The sequence below is a fragment of the Rhamphochromis longiceps genome, linkage group LG8 (assembly GCF_057381845.1).
Source record: "Rhamphochromis longiceps isolate RC_006_pf linkage group LG8, R_longiceps_female_GT1.1, whole genome shotgun sequence".
Taxonomy (NCBI): Eukaryota; Metazoa; Chordata; class Actinopteri; order Cichliformes; family Cichlidae; genus Rhamphochromis; species Rhamphochromis longiceps.
The window spans coordinates 21,994,529-22,016,945 of NC_140564.1; the positions used below are offsets into that span (position 1 = coordinate 21,994,529).

Sequence of the window (22,417 nt, forward strand, 5' to 3'; positions counted from 1 at the left end):
GTAGAAAGTGTTGTTGTCCCTTCCTAGTTGTTTTTACTCCATTCATTGTAGCATAGTGGCGGTAAGTCCTGCTGTTGACATGTTATTAAACGGTGTGTCAAGAAGGAGAATTTCTCCATTTCGTTGTTAAATAATGAGGTTGAACTGTTTATCAGTAACAAATATCCGCAGTGTATTATATAATATATAAGGAAGTTGTCAGTAGCCGTTAACTTGCTGTGATCGCGGAATGTTACCAAACATCAGTCCTTGTGTAATAACAATGGTTCCGAGGTAACGTCGGGCACGTTACGCTTTATTTTGCTCCAAATGTCACAGAAGGAAAATGAAAATGACATCTGGGACTATAAACCTCTTGGCAAGAAAAAGAAGAGGCACGAATCGCCACCTAAAAACACTAAAAGAAAATGCACTTTCAGGAAATCCTCCAAGAAAGACGCATCTTCTCTCTCAATCAAGCCACAAGACAGGAACGCAAAAGCCAAAGCGGCAGAAAGTGAAGTCAGTGCTACAGCTGGAATAACAGACGACTGTAACTTAAGCTTAAATGCACAGGAGCTTAACTCAAAGAGATCTCCCACAAAAGAAACAAATCAAAGTGACAATGCTGCAGCCGAGGGCCCATCCCCTGAAGACTTCTGCCCCATCTGTCAGATGCCATTCTTCATTTTGGTTGTGCAGTCCCAAAGATGGCACGTTGCTGAATGTATTGACACTCCCAGGGATACGTGCACAGGTACAGACGTCCATACTCATCACACATCTTAAAGTTACACTTGATACCAAATCACAGCTTCAGATAAGCCTAATGTCATTCACAGCAGCCATTCAGGTCCATAATAATCCAAACCATCTCAGCTTTTCCTCAATCCCAGTGAATGTATGTTCACAGGTGACGCTGTGATCTGCAGTGAGAATAGGCAGCAGCCTGGAGAGGCAGAAAGGAAATGGAAGCAGGTTGGAGACAAAGATAGAGAGGCGAGGCTGAGATGTTTTGGGCATAGTGGGATAGGGATGGACAAAGAATTCTGTGCAATGTATCCATTGCCAGGGAAAATGAAAAGTGCAAGATCATAGAGAAGATAAATGGATGTAGTCAAGGAGGACATGCAGAGTAGTGTGACAGAAGGGGAAGCTCGGGATAGGGATGGAGGTTGATCTCCTGTGGCGACTCCCACAAGGAACAGCTGGAAGAAGATATGGCATACGGACATATCTATGATAATTCAAACTTTTGAGAGAAAAAAATTAAATAAGAGGACCAGAAGTCCACAGGATAAACAAGTCTCCTCTAACAAAAGGTCCTTCATTTCCCATAATGCATTGTGATGGTATCCTTCATGCTTGTTGGATGGTAGAAAGAAACCTTCTACATAGCCTAACAGCTCAGGATTAAGGATTAAAAGAAATGTGCACTGACAGTGTAGCACTGATTCTATGCACTTAGCTCAGTTGTGTTTATCTCAAACAGCAGGCTGATAAGATACCTTTATAGTATATATCATCAGTTTAGTTTAGAGTAGAGTAGCGCAGTTGGTAAAGTGCTAAATATTATCCTCTTGTAACCCTGCTCTAACGAGTGCAGGCACTGTTCATTTATCTGTTCATACAGAATGTCCAGATGGTCTTCGGTGCTCCTCCACCATTCCGAACCATTACAAGAAATTCAACCACACACTTCTGGCCCACAGTCGAGCCAGCAGCGGCACAGCCCTCCTCAGTCTGTCCCAACAGGCTGAGACCAGCCTGGATTGTTTTCCAGGGCTGATAAAAAATCAGGGGTCTATTTTAGAGACTTCACAGCAAGGGGCTCTAACTCCTCCTGCATTATCCAGTCCTAGCTCCTCACCTCACCAACGTCACACCGGAACACTTCAGTCAAAACTTACAAATGGCCTTCTGCTCCTGCGTTCTCCTGGACCAGAGGACTTTAAGAAAAAGAAAGGCTGGTCATCATCTACTAAAAGCCAAAACTCTGTCACTGTTTCTCAGGAAAGTAATAAAGGGGATTTATCCATCCCTGTCATGGAAAATAGTGGACAGCAGGATAGTGAAGATTTACACAGAAGTGAGGATTCTTTGGAAAATGATAACATGATATCCTACTCTCCTCTTTCTGAGTTCCCTGCAGAGACTGAAATCAATACTACAGAGTGTAGAAAATCTCTTTTTAATGACAGTGCAATTCAAAATGAGCATGAAGACTCGATGATGCTGTTCAGTGACGGCTTCTCCAGTGAAGATGAGCTCCTCACTGACTTTATAAACAGCAATTCAGAAGCCAGCAATGTGCAAGGAAAGAAACTGCCTTCTGCAAACACCCAGCTGGGTGCAGTTTCCTCATTAACACCCACTAATCAGTTAACTGCTGAGAACAGAGCTGCTTCCTCAGGTGGAAAAGAAGCTTCTGAAATCAGTAAGACTAGTATTCAGTCTCCACAGAGTATTGTCTTAGAGCGTCTGAGAGACACTCTTCTGAGCTCAGATAACTCACACTCCCAAAACTCAAACAGCATTATTCAAACAGAGCAACCAGCTTCTCTTCAAGTGCCTTCATCTCAAACTTCCATTGTCCAACGATCTCAAGCCATGCCCCCTCAGAAGGGCCACAGCAAAGCCGGTCAGGTCTCCGGTCTCAAACAAACTGACATCGGGGTGTTTTTTGGCCTCAAACCACTGAGGGAGAAGGCGAAAGAAGCAGAGAGTGCACCAAATGACCTCAACGCTTCGTCTACTCCAACGGCTGGGAAGAGCTCGGGACAGAGACGGCAAAGAGGAGACCGGCAGAGAAAAAATAAAGCTGACACACCTGCAGATACGCCACAGGCCACAGAAACCATTAACCCATCAGTAGATGGACAGGGAGAAGTCTGGGGGAGGAGTGGGACCACAGGGAGGAGGAGGTGGAGGAACAGAGTCAATGCTGATGGAGAAGTACAGCTGCCCCGTTGCCCTTTCTATAAGAAAATCCCAGGTTAGTAAGCAAATGTACATTTCTTCTTGCTGTGTAAATTTAAACATTAATTATTATTTAATTTGTAATCTTATGCAAAAAACTTTCCCCAGGCACAAAGTTTGCCATTGATGCCTTTAGATATGGACAGATCGAGGGCATCGCAGCCTACTTCCTTACTCACTTCCACTCAGACCACTACGGAGGCTTGACCAAGACTTCCACTGTTCCCATCTACTGCAACAGAGTAAGTCAATCTGTAGTTTTGATGAAATAATTTACTTAGTTTTGTTTTTATTTGGTACTGGATCACCGAGTGCCAGGGACAGTTCACCCTTAAATCACATTTACATGTTCTCTCACCACCCTGATTGTCCGTGAGGTACCCAGCTATGAAAATATTGGATGTAGAGATGTCTGTCTTCTCATGAATATATCCTTGCTTATGTTGTGCAGGATTTAGATGATTGAGGTTGCACAATCTGTGTTTTGAAATCAGAATCTGATTTATTATATGCATTGATTTGCATAAAACAGTTGCTGTTTTTCTATGATACTAAACAGTCAGGGTGATGGATGTTATCCCTGCTTTGAGTCCACTGTTGAAACTATATCCAACACCATCTCAGCAAAAGGCTGACATTTTGTCCGTTTATGTATTTCTCCTTCAGTGGTATGGAAGCGATTCACTTATTTGAAAATGATATAACACCACCACCACCCCTCTCTGCCGCCAGAAATCCTATTTACTTTCAACTCATTAAAAAGCTTCCTCACTTCCACAGAATTCATAGAGGAAGTACTTGATCCATTTGTTATCTCTCTGCACTGCTTTGACTCACATTAATGGAAAAAGCGGCTTGCGTTTGGCAGCTATGAATACCAAAATTCAAATGGCTCTGATCACAGTTGAGTCAATTAAAATTCGAAGACCTTTGTGGGAGTTTTTTCTTCTTCTTTTGGACACAGAAATACAACATTTGATGTGCAGTAAAATAAGTTTAGCTGGGGCCCAGTTGTTTGCCATCCCCTTTGTTGTTACTGTGAAAAAGCTACATCAGTGAAGGTGTGTTAAATGTAGAGAATTATCTAAATAAACTGAAGTTTGCAGTTAAACAAGTGTAAAATCTTTAGCTCAGACTTTATTGCTTATTTTTGGTTCAATTAGCTACGACTTAACAATATATAATATCAGGTATGATATGAGGTATGAACTTGAAATGATATAAAAGTCAAGAGACTAGAGATGTTGGGAGTTCTTCTATCAAGTGGGTCAGGTTTATCACAGTGGTGTGTGTGTTTTCTGGGGATTAGGCTAAAAACAGACTTATAAGTACTTGTTGGGACTCCGTTTGCTAGGCCACAGACTTTGAGCGTGGGCGCCAGGTGGATCACAGCCCAGAAAAGTTTGATCATAATCACAGAGGGTAATTAGAAAGTAGATTGGGAAAATAAGATTTCAAGGCCAGGGTTTGGGAGGCGGGGGGGTGAATTACTCCGCATATCTGAGATTGTTTGAAACCTGATCATCACTGTAAACTGCAAAGATTTGTTCACTCTCAGCTGTGTCTCCTGATTAGATTACAGGGAACCTGGTGAAGAGCAAACTGAGGGTGGCCGAGCAGTACGTCCACATCCTCCCCATGAATACTGAAGTCACTGTGGAGGGGGTCCGGGTCATCCTCCTAGACGCTAACCAGTGAGTCATCTGTGACATCAGCAGGGATCTGTACTGGTGACGCTGTTTTATGACACATGAGAGCTTCTTTGTCACGCTGCTGATTTCATGCTGATCAGATTCAGCTGGTTTATTACCAGAAGGTTGATTTTCTGTCTTTGAGATTTAAATACTGTTTTAGATTTGCAGCTGAGGTTAATGGGCTCTTCACCAGCATGCATTAAAACTTGACCTGGTATTTTCCCATATGATCTTTCTGAAACCCAGAGAAATGGCTCTGAAAACACTGTGGGCAGAGGAGAAGGACACAATGAGTCACTTATAACACATGTACCGCTATTAGCAGACTACAAAAACATGCATTCATGCATTCGGGAGCAGATACAAAAGTTTCTACCGTAGCCACTTTCTTTATAGTAAAATTGTCATAAAGGGATAAATTGAGGCAATTTGAAGTATATTCAGACACAACCAAGCGAATAGCCTATTCATTATGTCACTGGGAATACATTCTTTTGAATGTAGAACACATCTTTTACAGTTGTGCTACATAGTTTCTACTTAATGACTCTATTTACTCCTCGTAATATTTCCCTGGAGAGTTAAATGAATTTCTCACAGTGAAAACTGGCTAAATTTGATTAAAACCTCTCTTTTGTATCCTTATCTGTTCTTTCAGTTGTCCAGGTGCTGCAATGCTGTTGTTCTTCTTGCCCGATGGACAGACGGTTCTTCACACCGGAGACTTCAGAGCTGACCCCTCAATGGAAACCTACCCTGAGCTACTCAGCTGCAGGATACAGACACTCTATTTGGATACCACGTAAGTACCCCTCAGTTTCATCATTTTCACTTGTTGCTGTAAGTAACAACTCCCGGTAATGACGACCACTTTCTTTCTCTCTGATTTTGGTAAACTGAGCACAACTCCAGCAGTGAAACTCAGATTTTTCAGTGTGACCTCTTATATCTCTCTAGCTACTGCAGCCCTGAGTACACCTTCCCCAGGCAGCAAGAAGTCATCAACTTTGCAGCCAGCACTGCATTTGAATTGGTGACACTCAACCCACGTACACTTGTGGTGTGCGGGTCGTACTCGGTGGGGAAAGAGAAGGTCTTTTTGGGTATGTGCTTTGCAGGAGAGTCTATGCTCACACTTTCTTTTGATGTTTTTTTTGTTTGTTTTTGAGCTGTATGGCGCATTTTCTACTCCTTTAAAAATCAGAAAGTCAGTTATAATCGGATATCTCGGCATGAGAGACATGGCTGACCCAAATGTATAAATACAGAAAGAAATGTGTTTTCTATCCACCTCTTAGTAACAGTAGTTATACTTAAAATAAATATGAAGATGGGTTTTCTAAATACTGCTTGATTTCATTCTGAGAATACACAAAGCAAAATGGTTTCTAAACCTAATAGTAGAATAGTTTTCCCCCTGTAGTTTTCTGTGTGTGGCTGACCTGTCCTATTATAAGTTCATCTGATATTTCTTCTATATTGAAATAGGAGCATCGTTGTTTAAAAACTGGAGCCCCTCACAGTGCATTGTCTTCAAGTGGAGGCAAAGTGTTCCCTTGTGATACATGGACGATAGTTTGAAGCACTTTAGTACAATGAAAAACTGAAAAAACAGTGTTTAACTGACAGAAGGGGAAACTGCATGCATTCATTCTTTAATCACAGCTGCTTCAACAAGCGCTGCATGAAGTGGAGACAAAAGCAGATGGCTAGTTTAATTGACTGTAGCACTTTACTCATCCTTTTTGTCCTTCTGTTATTCCACAAAAGCATTTGTACACGTACAGCAAACACTTTACAGGCCAGGGAGTGCCATATTTAGTCAGTCAGTTGTTTTCTGTTTTGTTTTTTTTAATAAAGGCCTGTTGAGTTTGAAGAGTTTGTTTCAGTAATGTTGGTGAAAACTAAAATCCACTGTTTTCCTGCAGTTTTCATTCTCACACAGACCTCGTTCTGCTTCATTTGCAGCGCTGGCAGAGGTTCTGGGGTCTAAAGTTTGCCTCTCTAGAGACAAGTACAACACCATGTGCTGTCTGGAGTCGGAGCAAATCAAAGGACGTCTAACCACCGACTGGAAGGCAGCCCAGGTCCACGTGCTGCCCATGATGCAGCTGTCCTTCAGAGTAGGTGCATTTTTCATGACTTGTTTTCCCAAAGTCCCACTATTCTTAATATTTTAAGTTCATATTTATACAACAAAGAGCAGATTTACAATGCACGTTTTAATTATGGCATGTGAGCCATGTTAGCAACACACATTAAGTCCAAATGTGAACACCAGCAGCAACAAAATGGTCAGAAAATCGTCATGTTTTTGTAAAAAACATATCTATCTTGGAGAACTGATATTTAAATATTACCACAGATAGGTCACAGAGGTGAGAATAGATGTAGCTTTTCATATCTGCTTTATTCTCCTTAATGAGCAATGTTCAGAGGAGCTCACATCACGAGGTAAAGAGACTCTAAAATACATGTGTGAGATTAAACTACAGCATTATGAGTTTATTCAAAGACTGGTGGGAAACAACTTCTTTTTGGTGACTTTTGCTTATTTGAGTTAAAAATACTCGAGCGCAATACACAGTTTATTCATGAAATAATCGGGAATCGAGAAAATGCACAGATTTCTTCTAGATAAGCTAACAGTCACGCATATGGTTCTTACTCCACCAGGTCCATGCTGAGGCAGGAAAACCCCCGACAATGCAGCTCTTTTAAGTTGTCCTTTTTTCCCCTCCCTTTTTCCCTTCTCTTTCCAGAAACTGCAGGATCACCTGGCACGCTTTTCTCATCAGTATGATCAGCTGGTGGCCTTCAAACCTACCGGCTGGACCTTCAGTCAGCAGATAGAATCAGTGGAAGACATTCAGCCTCAGAAAAGCGGCAACATCACCATATATGGTACGCACAAAGCCTTTTTTCTTCTAGTTTTTGGAGAGGAAAAAGAAGTGTCATATATAAGAGTATTATCCCACAACAATTTGAGTGTTGTTAATATTGTTGTATTTAGCCTACAGCTCCCTCTTTTGGTAAAGCCTGAAACAAGTCTTATAGAATCACAATAGAGCATGGCTTGGTTTCAGACTGCTCTGGCTTGGTGGCAACAGGATACATAACGTCAGTGCCCTGGGGTCGTGGATCTCCTCTGTGGACAACACTTCCTAGTCTAGCATTAAACCCCAGTTCTAAATTTGGGCCATGACTTGATTTTTCAATTGCAGATTTAGCCAGTTTTTCTTCCTAACCCCCGTTTCATGTTCTGAATAGATCCATCAGAAGCATCAGCCATCTGGCTCGTAACCTCCAATCACCAGCTAGAGGCTTCTGGGGTGCACACTCACATATATTTTCTTCCTTCTCAGCAGTTTGTGTGTCACTCAGGCGGAAGCCAATTTGCACTCTCCCTCTCTCTCTCTCTGCCTTGTTTATCTCCTCCTTCTCGCTCTTCCCTGCCATATGCCGCCATTTGCTGCAAATGTTCTCTGCATGTGGAAACGGACTGACTTTATCCATGAATAGGCTTTTTTCCCCCCCTTTTTCTAGCTAGACCTGTTTAAAGCAGAGGAGCACATAAAATTTGTCCAGGGCTAAAATGTGGATAAACACAAGGCATCTGCTTTCTGCATTGGTTCCAAGCTAGGTTTTTATTTTGTGTATTAACTGAAAACTGAATAATTCTGCATTGTCCCTTAGAGGGGAACAGTCTGAGCCTGTGGACGTCTTCATTGAGCATCTGGTCCGGCTTTTAAAGCTTTGCCCTTTTGCTTGCCTGATGGATTTCCCTGTGTGTTTAACATCTGTCTCCAGCGTTGTTTACTGCAAGCCAGTTTCCCTCTGAATTGACTAAACTCTAAAAATTTCCCAAAGGAGAAGTAAAACTTTCAAATTAGCTAATTGCTTTTTAAAGAGCTGTCGGTTTATGATGATATCAACCCATCTGTTTGTCTGACAGGTATCCCCTATAGTGAACACAGCAGCTTTCTTGAGTTGAAGCGGTTTGTGCAGTGGCTCCAGCCCCTCAAGATCATCCCTACAGTTAACAATGGCAGCTGGGCCAACAGGAAGGCGATGGAGAAGTGTTTCAGTGAGTGGCTCATGGACGTTAAGAATAAACAGTGACTTATTTTCCAGCTGCCTGTCGGTGCTAAAGGAACACCCTAATAGTATGCGATACTTGAAGTGTTGTATGGACTGGTTTATTTTAACGCTATTTGTTTAATTAACTTTACATTTAAATTTAGAGGAAGCGGTTGTGATTTTTAGACCTGAATTAGAAAAACTCTGGAAGCTGCGTTATATGAACCTGACATGATTCATGTATTAAACTTACAGTTGGACCAGGGTCATCCAGACTCTTTTACCATCTCATTCATTTGATATGCTGCAGGTGCTGCTCTGAAACTGTGCAATTTTTTTTTTTTTTATTGTGATTTATTTTGTACATGATCAAAGTTTTATGCTGAAGAAATAAATATTTTAAAATAACATTGCTACCGTGTTTTTATTTCTTTGCAACAATACCACTTTAGAAACTTTTCTCTCTAATTGCTCTATATTTAATAATACTTGATATTTCTATTGCCTTCTTTAAACAATCTGTTTTATTCCCCAACCTACGTAAAAGCACCTAGAAGAGCCCATCAAAGCTTTTAGGTTTATAAGACATATTATGACTCTAAGTATTATATTGATAATAGTTGTTTTGGCTAATTTGCTAACTTTACATGGTCAGTTTGGAAGGTTGCAGTCAACATGTGGATATTCACTGCTGAATCTTATGTTGTGATTCATACTGATGAACCTCTGCAGCCACTTACAGTGTGTTAGGAGGGAATGCCAGGTGAGTGTAAGCCCTTTTTTTTTTTTTTTTTTAAGATGTCTTCGGTCTTGTCTTTCAGGAGTTTCTCTGGGTCAGCAGACATACAGTACAGAGATGGTTTTTGATTTCGTTCGTCCTTAAGTTAAACCATCTGTCTTATCATGTGTTAAGGTGTTTCAGGGTGCATGTGTATTTTGAGCATCAGATACCAGAGTAGGAGGAGAGAAAAGGAAAAAAACAAAAGCTGAACACTTCAGAAATGTGTCCTGTAGATTCCACCATGTGAGAAACACCGTGTAGCACACTGCAGGGTTCAAGTTATCTATACAATTTTAACAACCTAGGATCTGGCGTCCACACATGTGGACATCACATTTTGGGTTGTCTAGACCAAAATACTAAATTTTTCTCTACAAGGGCCTGATATCCACTTACAAGGACATTATACTGCCACTGTTCCATCAAAATTTATAACTAATATCCTCATACGTGGCTCTCATTTTTGTTAGGAACAGAAATCAGGTTTAAAAAAAAACAACAAATCTGCTGATTCTTTGTTTTTACATTCATTGGGTCCCAATATGCCCAAATATCAAAGAGAAATTAAAAAATGCATGCTGTGGAAGAGTTCGGGTTTTAGGAGGTTAATCTAGGAATTTGGTTTCCACATCACCACTTTGCATAAAAGCACTCAGAAGAGCTGCTTGGAATATTAATTCACAGCTTTTAAATTTAACCACTTATGTTAGTTTTTGGCAAAAAAAAAATAGATGGATGTCTATATATATATATATATATATATACACATTAGGCATTTCATTCCCTGTCCCTCTTCCCTCTCATTTTATTTTATGTGTTATGCTGTGGAAATATCAAATCATACAGTTACATGGCAGTAACACCATTCATTTAGACCGTGTAGACATGGTGGAGATGACCTGCTGAAGTTCAAACTGAGAAGAAAGGTGATTTAAGTAACATTCAAACCTCGAGGCAGATGGGCTACAGCAGCAGAAGACCTCACCAGGGACGTCTCCTGTTAGTTAACAGGAAACTGAAGAAACAGTTTAACCATGCTCACCAAAACTGGACAACCAGACATTAGAAAAATATTACCTGGTGTGATGAGTCTCAATTTCTGCTGCCACATTCAAACAGTATTTTTGCGTAAAAAAAATGAAAGAATGAATCGATTCTGAACAAACTGGTTTGCAGCAGTTCAAGGGAACAGGCCTTGCAGATAAAGTCCATTTAATGCTGGACCTTCACCTGGAACGGCGCTGGTTATTTGGCACAATACAAAAAAGATTACAACCAAGTACAAAGTAAAGTGTGCAAGTGTCCTCAGTTATTTGAGTCACTACTACATGTCTCAAAACAGCACAAATAGGTGAAGCAACACGATTCTGTCTACATATTAATGTTCCCCGAGGTGCTGAGGACATCAGCTAATGGTCTCTTCGTTGTTCATCTCCTACTTGCTTTGACTTACTATCAAGGAATCCTTGCGTTAAAAAAAAAAAAAAAAGCCAAACAGAAAAAATTAATGTATGCCAGCATTTTATTAGTGCACTCATGTAATCACTGCATACATACAAAGAATCTCTGTGTCATGGTCTGGGTGTGTGGCTGTAAAGTTCTGCTGAAGGTCTGGACCTCCCTGGTATCCACCCATGGGCAGGGCCTACAGCTTCCCTCACCTGGAGCTGATTGAGGCAATTAGGTTGGAGATTTAAGCTGCTTACTGACACTGTTTCCTTGCCAGTTCCTCAACAACCCCATGTTGGTAACCAGGCCTCACGCTTCATGTCTATGATTCTCAAGTGCTTTACTAACCTTGCAATCTTGTGTTCTAGTTGCTCCTGGGAATTACATCACACTGAATAACTTATCCTGGAAATCTGGTTAACCCACCTGCTTTCAGAATCATCTCCTTGCCTCACCTGCCTGCCCTCCTGCCCTTACACTACCACGGGACCTTCACCGCCCAGGACAGCTGACACACACCACCAAACCCACCCGGACTACACCACCTCTCCTTCAATGTTTCCATCTCCCACCTGCACAGTTTCCATAGCTTCCACGCTCTCCAGAACTCCTCATTGGCTACTGCTTTAACACTGCTCTCCTCTCTTCCAGTGCGTACCTAATCACCAGCCAGCTGCTGTTGCTTTCTTGGACCTGTCCCCTTACTTTATCCCTCTCTCCTAGCCAAGACCCCCACGCCCCATGTGTCAAGCCTTAAGTCAAGGGCCATTGTAAACATCATCCTTGTGCTAGCTAATAAACCTTTGTTAAACCCTTTCCTCCGCCTCCACTTTGGGTTCTCTGCACGTGGGTTTGATTTTTGGTACTCGGCTCTCAATCACCAGACTTCAGTGGTTACAAGGTAAACCAGAGATTTATCAGCATGGTGATAGCATTCACATTAGATATCTGGCTTTTCTAAGCCACAGGAATATAATAAAATGGGATTTTAATACTTTAAATGCACACGTGTATATTTTCAAAATATATAACTTTGTCAAAAAGAATTCAGCCGTAACTTTTTAGGTTAAATCTGTTAGCTGGTGCTTCTGGTGATCTTACAATCGAAAACACACAATTGGGTAGGTGATGTTAGGAAAAAGTACTTGACATCGTACTTGAAGACATTCGAATAGGCTCAATATTTACTTTCATCGACATATTTACACCATTTCTTCACAACATGTCATGTACAATTTAATATCTTGCAGACACTGACATCAGCCTGGGAAAAGGCACCGTTAATGCAGCACAAGGAACTATTTTTCTGCCTAATGTCTGCCTTTTGTTTCCTTCTTTGGTAACTTTTGACAGTTTCCTCTTATCTGCAGTTAATTAAACAAGCACTGAAACATACACTGAGTACTTGTCCAAAAGAAGATCACATCTATCTGGTCACAAATATGGTTTATGCAAGGTGCAAAATGATTTTCATCCTTCATTTGTTGAGTAAACTGGTGACAGATTTAAAAACAAAACAAAAAAAGCAAGGGAAGGGAAAATACTGTCAGCTGTCATAAGTGGTCAGCACAGGTCATATAAACACATGCTGGCTTGTAGAAGAATGAAATTTCTCATTTCTAATTAGCATTTTGCCAATCAGTGCAGGTGAAGTTTGGCAGGTGCAGCTGCTGGTTTCTAGGTTGACGCAGGAGGGTCACTTTCACCTGAAAGTAGATTTGCTTTTCAGATAGACTGAATGCATGCATGAATTAACACATCTATATCATGGACTCTTATAATCTGTTAGTGCGTTGTCATTTGGTTGATTGCAAGTTATGAGCATACCTCATTCTTGAGTGACTTGCTGATAAACGTGGTGAACTCCTCCACAGTGCTGACCTGCAGGTCATTAACTGCCAGAATCTGGTCGCCTTTGTGGAACAGACACACGGTCTGTGGCTGTCCCGTCCACCCAGACACACTGACACACATACACAAAGAGAGGTTTGAGTTTTCCAAGCACTCTGTAGCTTCTGGCTCTTCTATTTAGCATACCGCAGAAAAAGGTTTTCACAGGACTGTATACAGTCCTTTAAAAATTTAAGTGCATGCTTACTGCTTCCATGGGCATTTCATTTCATTTCATTAGAGGCCAGGTGCCTATAATCGTATGCACTTGATCATCAGCAAGTCTGAGCATGTTATGAAAGCAGCTTTGGCAGTTTTCATGAGCATTTGTGTGTTAACGCAATGCCTCAGTCTTCTAAAGAGTGGAGGTCCAAGCAAATTCACTCCAAGAAATGACAAAAAACACAAGATCTACATCTGAGATTCTACAGGTCTCAGTTAGCATGTTAGATGTTGGATGAACAGATGAGACCGCTATTCAGTGGCACGCAAAATATCAGCACAAACATACCAGAGAAAAGCAATTAAACTGACACAAGAAATAGCCTAATAAAATCAAACATGCCACGAATAAACAATATTAAGCCTCGTCAGCTGTAAAAGCGCAAGTCAGGACAAACAGTCCAACTGTGGCCAGCTTTGCCAGTGATACACAGGATTAAACGAAACCTGATCAACAGACCTGAGTAAATATGACACAAATGTCTGAGATTTTTGTGTTTCCATAAATATTAACAAGTTGGAAAGCATTTAGTCAAACATTTGACCCTACATCTTCCAGTTAGACCAGGCTTCTCAGTTATCTGACTCAAAGCAGTCCTATGTGAATACATTTTCAGTTTGAGGATTGTTGGATTTCATCCTGATTTTTGATAAACCCACCTGGGCTTCCTATCCACCTCTGTTAGGGTCAGGTAGTTTTTAAGGTCTGCCTGTTTCACCATAATATCCCGCTCTTCTGTTCTGTGGTCAGAGCTTGAAAGAAAGACAAAAGACAACAACATCCATTGTTCTATCAAATCTTTAAAGGTATGACTCAAATCAGTTCAAACTGTGTGATCTTTCATGCTTTAATATCACGTTTATAACTTGATTGTCCATTTACTTCAGTTAGTGTGCACTGCCTTCTGAAATACATGTCTTTCACATCAATCTCTCTGTCAATACTTGAAAGAAAATTAAAAGACAACAAAAGCTTTATTAGGGAGTGTTATATCTTGTACCCGTAAGAGAAGTACATCTAAAGCTAAAGCTAAATCTAACCATCCAGCTACCTTTCCTCACAACTTGAATCGTATTTATATTATTGTACTCATTAATTGTACAAATTTCCCCCCAAAAAACATTATGAAAAATACACAGTTTTAATCAAATTAGTTAACAATAAGTGAAATGAGGGGAAGATCGCAACCTGTGAACAACAAAAGCAAAGGGGAAGCACACAGACTAAATATAGACCAGGAAGAGAAGAGTAATAAGTAAGACAAAGGCATTAAAAGGTCCCATATTAGAAAAAAAGCATTCAGCATAGACCATGATGTCACTGAAATGGAGACATGGGACATACATAGACATGAAGACACAAAAGAAAACGATAACAGGCAGGACTCTTACACATAGCCTATTTAAATTCTTGGATAAAACTTCAACGACTTGTTGTTGTTTTGTTTTGAAAGGCTGCTTAAGCTGTCATCGCCTTCTTGTAGAAATCTCCAGAAACCACGCCAACCAGTCTAACATGTCAGCATTCAATTCTGGTTAAGTCAGACTGTGGTGACAACTTTTTTATTTTTATATGACAGACATTGCTATAGTTGGGTTTTAAAATGCTACCATGTCCATGTGTCAAGTAAAGCAACTTATCCCTAATACAGGTTAACACCTACTGGCACATTGTGTTTGCTTATTATGAAACTGAATAAAAAAAAAACAACTTCCTGTCTAATCTCACCTCTCACTGGAGTCATTTTTTTCAGATGCATCCAATAGTTCAACAGGGGACATGGCACCACGGTCACTAGAGCTGCTGCTTAAATCTGTAGACCAGCGTTTACTGTATAGCATAAGGAAATAAAACACCAGATATTAGTAAATGTGTAGTCTGGCTGCATACACTTTGCATGCATACAACAACAGTCATTGGCACTGTATTGCAAGTCTGGAATGGACAGACATCCACATTTACCCCCATGATAGTGTCTTTTGCAGTTACTCAAAAAAGAGGACCAAATGTGTCATAAATGCAGCATGGACGAGGCAAAACATTCAAAAAGGCGAAATGTAGAAGCAGTGGAGGAGTGGAGTTTTTATACCACACTGTAGAGACAGGGAGTACAGAAGCAATCTTTCAGTGTTGCAGCACACCAGTTAGCCACATTGGTGTGAAATGGAATAATTACTACACAGGTCAGTATCACAGAAATTTTAGTAAGGCAAACAGCAGCAGGAGATAATGGCTAAAAACTGGAATAGGCAAGAAACACCGGTCTGTTGCGCTGGTGATCAGCGTGGGGAGATCAAACTGACTGGTTTAAACTTGCTCTGCAGAGGAAAAACAAAATCTAAGACTCCACCTCAGATTGACGCACTTAAAATTTTTAGTTCCTTCTAGCCTCAGCCTGCACAAAGAACATCATTGTTAAACAGAAAGGCATGAATGCAAGAAAGAAACAGTTTGTCGTCAGTGCTTTAAATATAGGATGATGATGAAACCTTGTATTGTTTGATGGGATTCCTTTTTATTTATTAAGAAAGACATCATGACGAGTGAGTGATTTGCAGTATAGGAACCCAATCCTCTGCAAAAAGCATAAAATATTTGTACAGGACAAAATTCAGTTTAATTGAATTCTGTCTGTAGAGTGCAAAATAATAATAAGAGTCACCTCAAGGCGCTTTATACTGTAAGGTAAAGACTGTAAAATAATACAAAGACTCGCCTATAAGGAAGCACTGGGCGACAGTGGGAAGAAAAAACTCCTTTTTAACAGAAAAAATCTGTTGTGATCGGCTGTGGGTGAGGGCAGGAAGACAGAACAAAAGAGACAGTTTACCAGGCAAGCTACCCGAGTTGACCTTTTCACAATGTTTTTATTGTACGCAAGCCAAGAGGCTTTTACATAAGAAGCAAAAGGACTTAAAAAAATTAATTTGCGTAAATAATCTGTAACAGACATCAACAGTAGATAATGCACACAAGTAAGTGTAGTTTAAAAGCGCCTTTGGATTCACGTACAGATAACACAGATTATGTTAAACGGTTTCACCCAATCTGAGAGATATATAATTGATATGTTTAGCTTATATATCGGCCTTTTTCAGTTGTGCCATAACACACATTCACAGCCTAACTGTAAATGAATCAGTAAAGATGTTCAGTCCAAGTGTAGAGGCAGAGTTGAGTTGAGACACAACTTCTTTCCCAAGATAAGAAGATATGTTTCATGTTGTCAAGCACATTTGTTGCTAAACTGGCTCTGAAACGCTGCCTTTTATAAATTCTTGCCTCTTCCTGGAGTGTAAACAGTTCCGTGCGCTAAAAATAAGTCTGGTTGTTGTCAAGGTGTTTGTGCCCGTGGCACCACAGTTACCTGTGATTATTATTTTTGTAGGGTGCTCACAACACATGTCACGAAGGGCTCCAGGGCACTGATATAGAAGACTGAAGTAAACAAGCCAAACAGAGATAGGACCACTAACTGCGTGAGAGCTACCTGTTGTTGTCATCATCTGGCTCCTCAGCAAACGGTGGCAGCGGGGACACCTGTGTCTTCATTTTGTCAAAGGTCTGAATGACGGTCCTCATCAGCGTGCTTTTGTTAGCGTCCTCAACTTCATGGTCCCTAGAGGCATTTGGTACGGTTACCTTTTCAGCAACCATAAGCAGTTAGCTATCATTATTATTGTCATTATCTTAAAAAATTCTGTATGCTTACTCTGGCTGAGCTGATTCTTCAATATATTTGAAGCCACTCATTGTTTCATATCTAAATGAGAACAAACATTATGACATGTTTTAAAGAAGTCTGTATGACAATGGAAACATTAATTAATACTTACAATGCTTCCACACTGTTGCGTCGTTCCCCACTTGGTGGTCCATCTTTATTCACATTCTGTGCATAATTAGAAAAAAGAAATTGGTTTTACTAAAAGTCTTAGTCACTGTACTTTTGATCAAAGATGTGATTCATCATTTGTCACATATGCTACGAAACTGTTTATCTTTAGTTTTTGTGCTGCTTTTTTTTTTCAAACCTGGACTTTGGAAAACTCTAACATGAACATATTCTATTTGTCATTTTATAGAGAAAACACATGATTGATCAGGCCAAAGAATTAGCAATGAAAATAATTTTTAATCCCAGTTGTACTTTTTGTGGTCTTGGAACTACATAGATTGGTTCCTCAGGCTCAGATGCGCGTCTTTTAGGATCCGCTTGCTCCTGTTGAGTAAGATGCAAAGCAATAATGCATACAGTCAAGTCTAATTCTCAAATGGAGAGAGGTAATTTTGTTTACTATCTACGAAAAGTCAAGTGAAGATGTTGCACCTCGGGTTTTTCAGTGACATTCTCCAAAGTGTTTGAGGACGGATCGGACATTGACCGGAATTTTAGGAATCCCTGACAAGTAAAATCACACACGCACACATTCAAACATTTGCATTGTCCTGATAAGACAAACCCCATAAAAAATATTTTATGCAATTGAGAAGCGTGGATTGGAAGAACAAAGAAAATTGCAGAAAGAAAAAAAAATTAGGATATAATTTAGCGTTTGGATGCTTTCTGGTTGAGAAAGCATGAGGCAAATTAACACAGAGCTTTTGGTGACCAACCTTTTCAGCCTCTGCGAAAGAATTCGTCTTTCTGATGAGTGGTTTTGAAATTACCTGTAAAAAAGAGATTTTTTTGTTGTTATTTTTGTCATAGAAGGAGGCACTGTATATTTATATCAAGGTTATCTGCTTCCTTTTCTAGAGATCAAACATAGAAGTAGTATAGCTTGTTTATCTCAACACAAAGACTGGAAACAAAGGAGTTTGCAGGCGATTAACTTGTTGAACGTACAGTTTATTATCTTTCTGTAAACCCGAAATACTCTGACAGATAATAAAAACGTGACTTTTTATTTTTTATACAGATTTCGAATAAGATATACGTCGGATAGCTGCTGGTAGGTGGATTTTGTTAACTGGCAAGCTGTTTACAGTCTTAACTAAGCTGAGGTAACCAGATACTGACTCCATGTGAAGTGAATGTATTTTTTTTTTAATGTCAAAGCTTTCCTCAGATGCTGTGCATGTGTTGAGTAGATATCGCCAAGTAGATTTTGAGTATTTACCTCAATCGTTGCCTGCTTATAAGGGAACTCCTGTAGGAGCAGGATAGTCCAAGTCAGTGACAAAAGAAGCAAACACTGCATATAATTAAATTGTATTTATTATTTTTATGAAAAAAAAGGTTAAATGTACCCCTGAAGAGGAGAGTTGATGAGGTCGGCTTTTCATTGCATCAAACAGGTCAGAGAACCAGCCATCCACATCGTCGCTGGAAGAATAAAGGATACCAATGAAGGTCTTTTTAGGCTCCACAAATGACAACTACTGGGTTTAATTTAAAATTCAATACCAAAACTAAACGCAGAGTGGAAATAATAACAATTCAGTAAAAAGGGGCAATTTAGTTTGAGCAAAGCCGTCACCAGATGATAAATGTTACTAAACCAGAAAGCAGCATTATGGTGTCTTTTTGATTGTTGAAACCTCCTAAAATAGTAATAGGGTGTGAAGGGCAGGGGGGAGGTGAGAACGTGTAATTGAAAGCCTGTTGTCTTGGTTTTGCCATTGCTGACTTTCAAATTAATGCAGTTTACTCTTACAGGAACATATTATGAAAGTTGCAGGAACCCCCCCCCCCCCCCCCAAAGAAAACAATATAAACCAATCTCTTTTGAAAAAGTTACACCCATTAAAGTTGGCTGCTTTTATCCACACTTCAGATGAGTCAGACATTGTCATAACAAAATGACTGTAGTTTATTTTGAAAAGCATTTATGATTCCTTTTTTTTGTTTTTAATTCTGTATTCTAGGGGTCCATACACACAACAGCAGTCAGTACTTGGGCACAACAGACAAAAGAAACAGAAAAACGCCACATGACAATCTGCACTGGGGTTTGCCTAGAACTTTTACAGGACAGTGTAATAAAATGCATGCCAGCTTTATGTAGCCCATAAAGCCCTGCTGACTAACCTGTTCTCCCCGACAAGGAAGTACTCCCGTTCCGTAGCCTTGATGAAGAGCACACAGGAAGGGGAGCATTTAAAGCTTTTCTGGATCCAGGTCCATTTTGGATGATGCTGCGGACTCACATGCAACACTGAGACCCTGATGGGCGATTGAAAAAAGTTAAACCCTCAAAAGCAGAGCTGCCCTATTTGCATCGTGCCACTTCAAATTCTAACATGTATGTAGATGAAATTGTATTTTTAGATTTGGTATTTTAAAAGTTCAACACACATTTGTGTTGGTGAAAGAATATGCTGGAAAACAAAGGAGAGAAAAGTATGCTGGTTTACATTCTCAAAGACCTTAATGGCTTAAGGTGAGCTTTTAAAGTGTTATGCAAGAACTTACTGTGACAAGTCTATTTCTCCAGCTGCCTTGTCCTTTTCCTCTCTTCTGAAGTACTTGAGCTGATATTCTGTGTCACTGAGCTTGAACAGGATAAAGAAACGTTTCTTCCATGCTTTCTGCAAAAAAAAAGGTTAAACAATGTTTTGTACTTTTCACAAAGAACTGCAAATATAAGTACAATTACTGGATCACTGAGTGGGTTATATTACCTCTGTTGTCATCAGTTTTGGAGGAGGAGACTTATGCAGGTATCCAGCTCTTACTTCTGTCACTGCTTTGGGAGGTCCATAGAACAAACTGCCTCCAACTGAGGGCAACAAAAAGGCTGTTTAGTAGTTTTTTGCTTAATAAAGGTGACCTTAAAGATTCGCCTTATTAACAAAATAACAAAATCTGTATTTCCAGTTCTATGTTTGTATGTTCTTACATATTTTGCTGAATACCAGCAAAATATGTAAGAACTGAAAAGTTTTAATTCCTGCAAGTTGACGAAATGAGCTGTTAATAAACGTGTCAGATTTGTACATTAGATTCTGTCTTTGTCAGATTAACCTTCTGTGCTCATCTGCAAAAACAGGTTTTCTAATACACCGTAAGCGCTGACAAAACACCAGGAAATACCAGCACCAAAAACAAAAAACACCCATCAAGTTTCCCAGATCTCATACAATACCTGGCTTCATTTTTACACCAAACCTTTGAAAAGATGAAGATGATAACATGAGAATGTATCACTCTCTGAAACTCAACCTTTCAAAAAAAAATTAAAAAACTATCCTTATTATGCCCATTCCTCTATAAATGCACTACATAAAGGCAAAATCTATTCAAACACAAAGCTTATGTCAAGAAAAACGTCGTTGAATTTAAACACTGAGAAAAAATGCCCATGTGCAAGCACAAGAGGGAGGAAAGTGAGTCGTTTACAATCAGCGAATTCAAAGTATGAACTCATAAAGAGCATTAACCTATCTCACTAACTTGCTGTTGAATGGACTTTAAACTATACAAAGACAGAAAAACTACTAATTGCAACACAAGTACAGCATAAGTATTCTTACCTGTGGAACAGCTGTTCACCTCGCACTCTCTCTGGCAAGCTGCGCAACTGTTTAAGAAGCCAGGTTGTTTGTTTTTTTTTATCTCTTACAGTGACCGGAAAAATCTAATATGAACTGGAATTTCTGGTTACTGGAGTGACAACTCCAAGTGCACCTTCTCGGAAGAGGCGATTCCAAGAAGATATGCTCAAAGCATTACAGCTATTGCCAGTCTTGGCAGTGGCAAGCGGCAGAAATGAGCTTCCTCCGAAGGGTGGCTGGCTTCTCCCTTGGAGATAGGGTGAGAAGTTCGGCCATCCGGGAGGGGCTCAGAGTAGCCCTGCTATGTGGCTGATACTCCACATCGAAAGGAGCCAGCTGAGGTGGCTTTTTTTTTCTATTTTGCCAATACCCACAAATCTTTTTTTCCTAGTGAATCCAGTTATCTTAAACATGATGCAAAATGCATAAAAGCCCTAACAGGTCACATTGATTAAGATTGATTAAGTCTTTATTGAAATAGGCCCCCTTCTGACCATACACACATGCAGAGCAACTTAACCCCTAACCCTAACCCTTTACTTGTTATTGGATCAATAACAAAATTTGTAGTGTGGGACAGCACTACTGTGAATGAGGGAAAGTGTGAATGTTGAATGTTTTTGTTGAAACTTCAGGTTATTTATTTCTGTATGATACTTCTTTATAATTACACAATAAGAACAAGTAGTCTGATGTCCTGTAATCATTAAGCTATCCGATTGTTAAGTGATGACGTGACGAATCCTACTTCCGGGCCTAAAGTAGTCTGTGTTTAATATGGCTTTTGTGTTGTTAACATGTTTAATGTTATGTAGCTTAGCAGGGCCAGATGTGTGTTGCAGACTTTGCAGATGTTTCCTATGATGTCTCATGTTAATTGCTGGAGTGAGGTTCATTTAGGTCAAGGGGGCTGCATCTGTTAAATAGCAAATCAACATTTCCCAGCATTATAAGACCGAATCAGACCCTTATCCCTCAATCCCTTGAGACCGATGCCTGCAAGGGCAATGGTCTGGATGGGAATGAAGGTGTTTCTCCTCCAGGAGGAATCACAGACACATACGAACACATACAGACAGCTAAGAGAAGCAGCGCCCTGACCCGATTTGAGAAAAGCCTGACACTTTTTAAATAGAAAGCAGCAGAAAAAAATAAATAATGGCCTGTGATTGTTGCAGTGACAGTCTTGGAAACATTTTAATGCATCCATCCATCCATCCATCTGCTCCCGCTTGTCCTTTTCAGGGTCGCGGGGGAGCGCTGGAGCCTATCCCAGCTGTCATAGGGAGACATTTTAATGCATTAATGCAAAACATAAGGAATTCCCCACAATCTGTCCATCTAGCTCTGTCATTGAATAAAAAATTGATTATTGGGATTATTGGATTTCCTGATAATTACCCCATCAACAACATGATAAACAATTTATCTATGTAATCAAAAAATAAAAACTTAATGGGACTTATGTCAACATATAATCTTCATAATAACTTGTTTGCTGACTGGATGAAATGTGCACAAAGCAGCTGTCACTATGTAATCAATAACATAATGCTTATGTGACTCAGATTATCATCCCAGTATGATTTATTGGACTAGTTAACGAAATAGAAGTTTTACTCTGCTGCAGTCCAGGGAACCACATGTACACTTAATATACAGAGCCATCATCAGTTTGTTTTGTTTACAGAAAGCTCAAATAAATGTAGTTTTTATGAAAATTTGTTGCTATGATTAAACTATAAGAATTTGAGTTGGTGGATGAATGGATGGGCTGGAGCCAATCCCAGCTGCCATAGGGCACGAGCCATTTGTACCTGGCATGAAGGTCCTGGGTCATGG

General features: G+C 40.0%; 2 protein-coding genes across 2 annotated transcripts; one reads left to right on the forward strand and one right to left on the reverse strand.

The window, feature by feature from the left end:
- Nucleotides 1-53: 53 nt before the first annotated feature.
- Nucleotides 54-9,119, forward strand: dclre1a (DNA cross-link repair 1A (PSO2 homolog, S. cerevisiae)). Its single transcript, XM_085416463.1, has 9 exons — nucleotides 54-736; nucleotides 1,613-2,974; nucleotides 3,067-3,200; nucleotides 4,534-4,652; nucleotides 5,311-5,454; nucleotides 5,610-5,755; nucleotides 6,621-6,775; nucleotides 7,415-7,556; nucleotides 8,608-9,119. The coding sequence occupies exons 1-9, from the start codon at nucleotides 310-312 to the stop codon at nucleotides 8,772-8,774; spliced, it is 2,796 nt and encodes a 931-aa protein (XP_085272589.1). The 5' UTR covers nucleotides 54-309; the 3' UTR covers nucleotides 8,775-9,119.
- A 1,955-nt stretch (nucleotides 9,120-11,074) lies between these two features.
- LOC146663615 (pleckstrin homology domain-containing family S member 1-like) lies at nucleotides 11,075-20,176 on the reverse strand. The gene is made up of 16 exons (XM_085417382.1): nucleotides 20,167-20,176; nucleotides 19,703-19,800; nucleotides 19,494-19,609; nucleotides 19,110-19,244; nucleotides 18,329-18,404; nucleotides 18,199-18,228; nucleotides 17,693-17,746; nucleotides 17,406-17,477; nucleotides 17,226-17,297; nucleotides 16,912-16,967; nucleotides 16,788-16,838; nucleotides 16,566-16,694; nucleotides 14,804-14,905; nucleotides 13,735-13,827; nucleotides 12,790-12,925; nucleotides 11,075-12,668 (listed from the first exon to the last, which is right to left on the reverse strand). The coding sequence occupies exons 1-16, from the start codon at nucleotides 20,174-20,176 to the stop codon at nucleotides 12,582-12,584; spliced, it is 1,317 nt and encodes a 438-aa protein (XP_085273508.1). The 3' UTR covers nucleotides 11,075-12,581.
- Nucleotides 20,177-22,417: the final 2,241 nt, after the last annotated feature.

What these genes read in the sequence shown, in the direction of transcription:
- dclre1a (XM_085416463.1), top strand. Translation starts at nt 310, where the DNA reads ATGTCACAGAAGGAAAATGAAAATGACATCTGGGACTATAAACCTCTT. An exon ending in TCCCAGGGATACGTGCACAG is followed by an intron (nt 737 to 1,612) that starts GTACAGACGTCC and finishes CTGTTCATACAG; the next exon opens with AATGTCCAGATGGTCTTCGG. An exon ending in TTTCTATAAGAAAATCCCAG is followed by an intron (nt 2,975 to 3,066) that starts GTTAGTAAGCAA and finishes AACTTTCCCCAG; the next exon opens with GCACAAAGTTTGCCATTGAT.
- LOC146663615 (XM_085417382.1), bottom strand. An exon ending in ATAAGCAGGCAACGATTGAG is followed by an intron (nt 17,747 to 18,198) that starts GTAAATACTCAA and finishes TCTTTTTTACAG; the next exon opens with GTAATTTCAAAACCACTCAT. An exon ending in CCAGATGATGACAACAACAG is followed by an intron (nt 14,906 to 16,565) that starts GTAGCTCTCACG and finishes TATGCTATACAG; the next exon opens with TAAACGCTGGTCTACAGATT.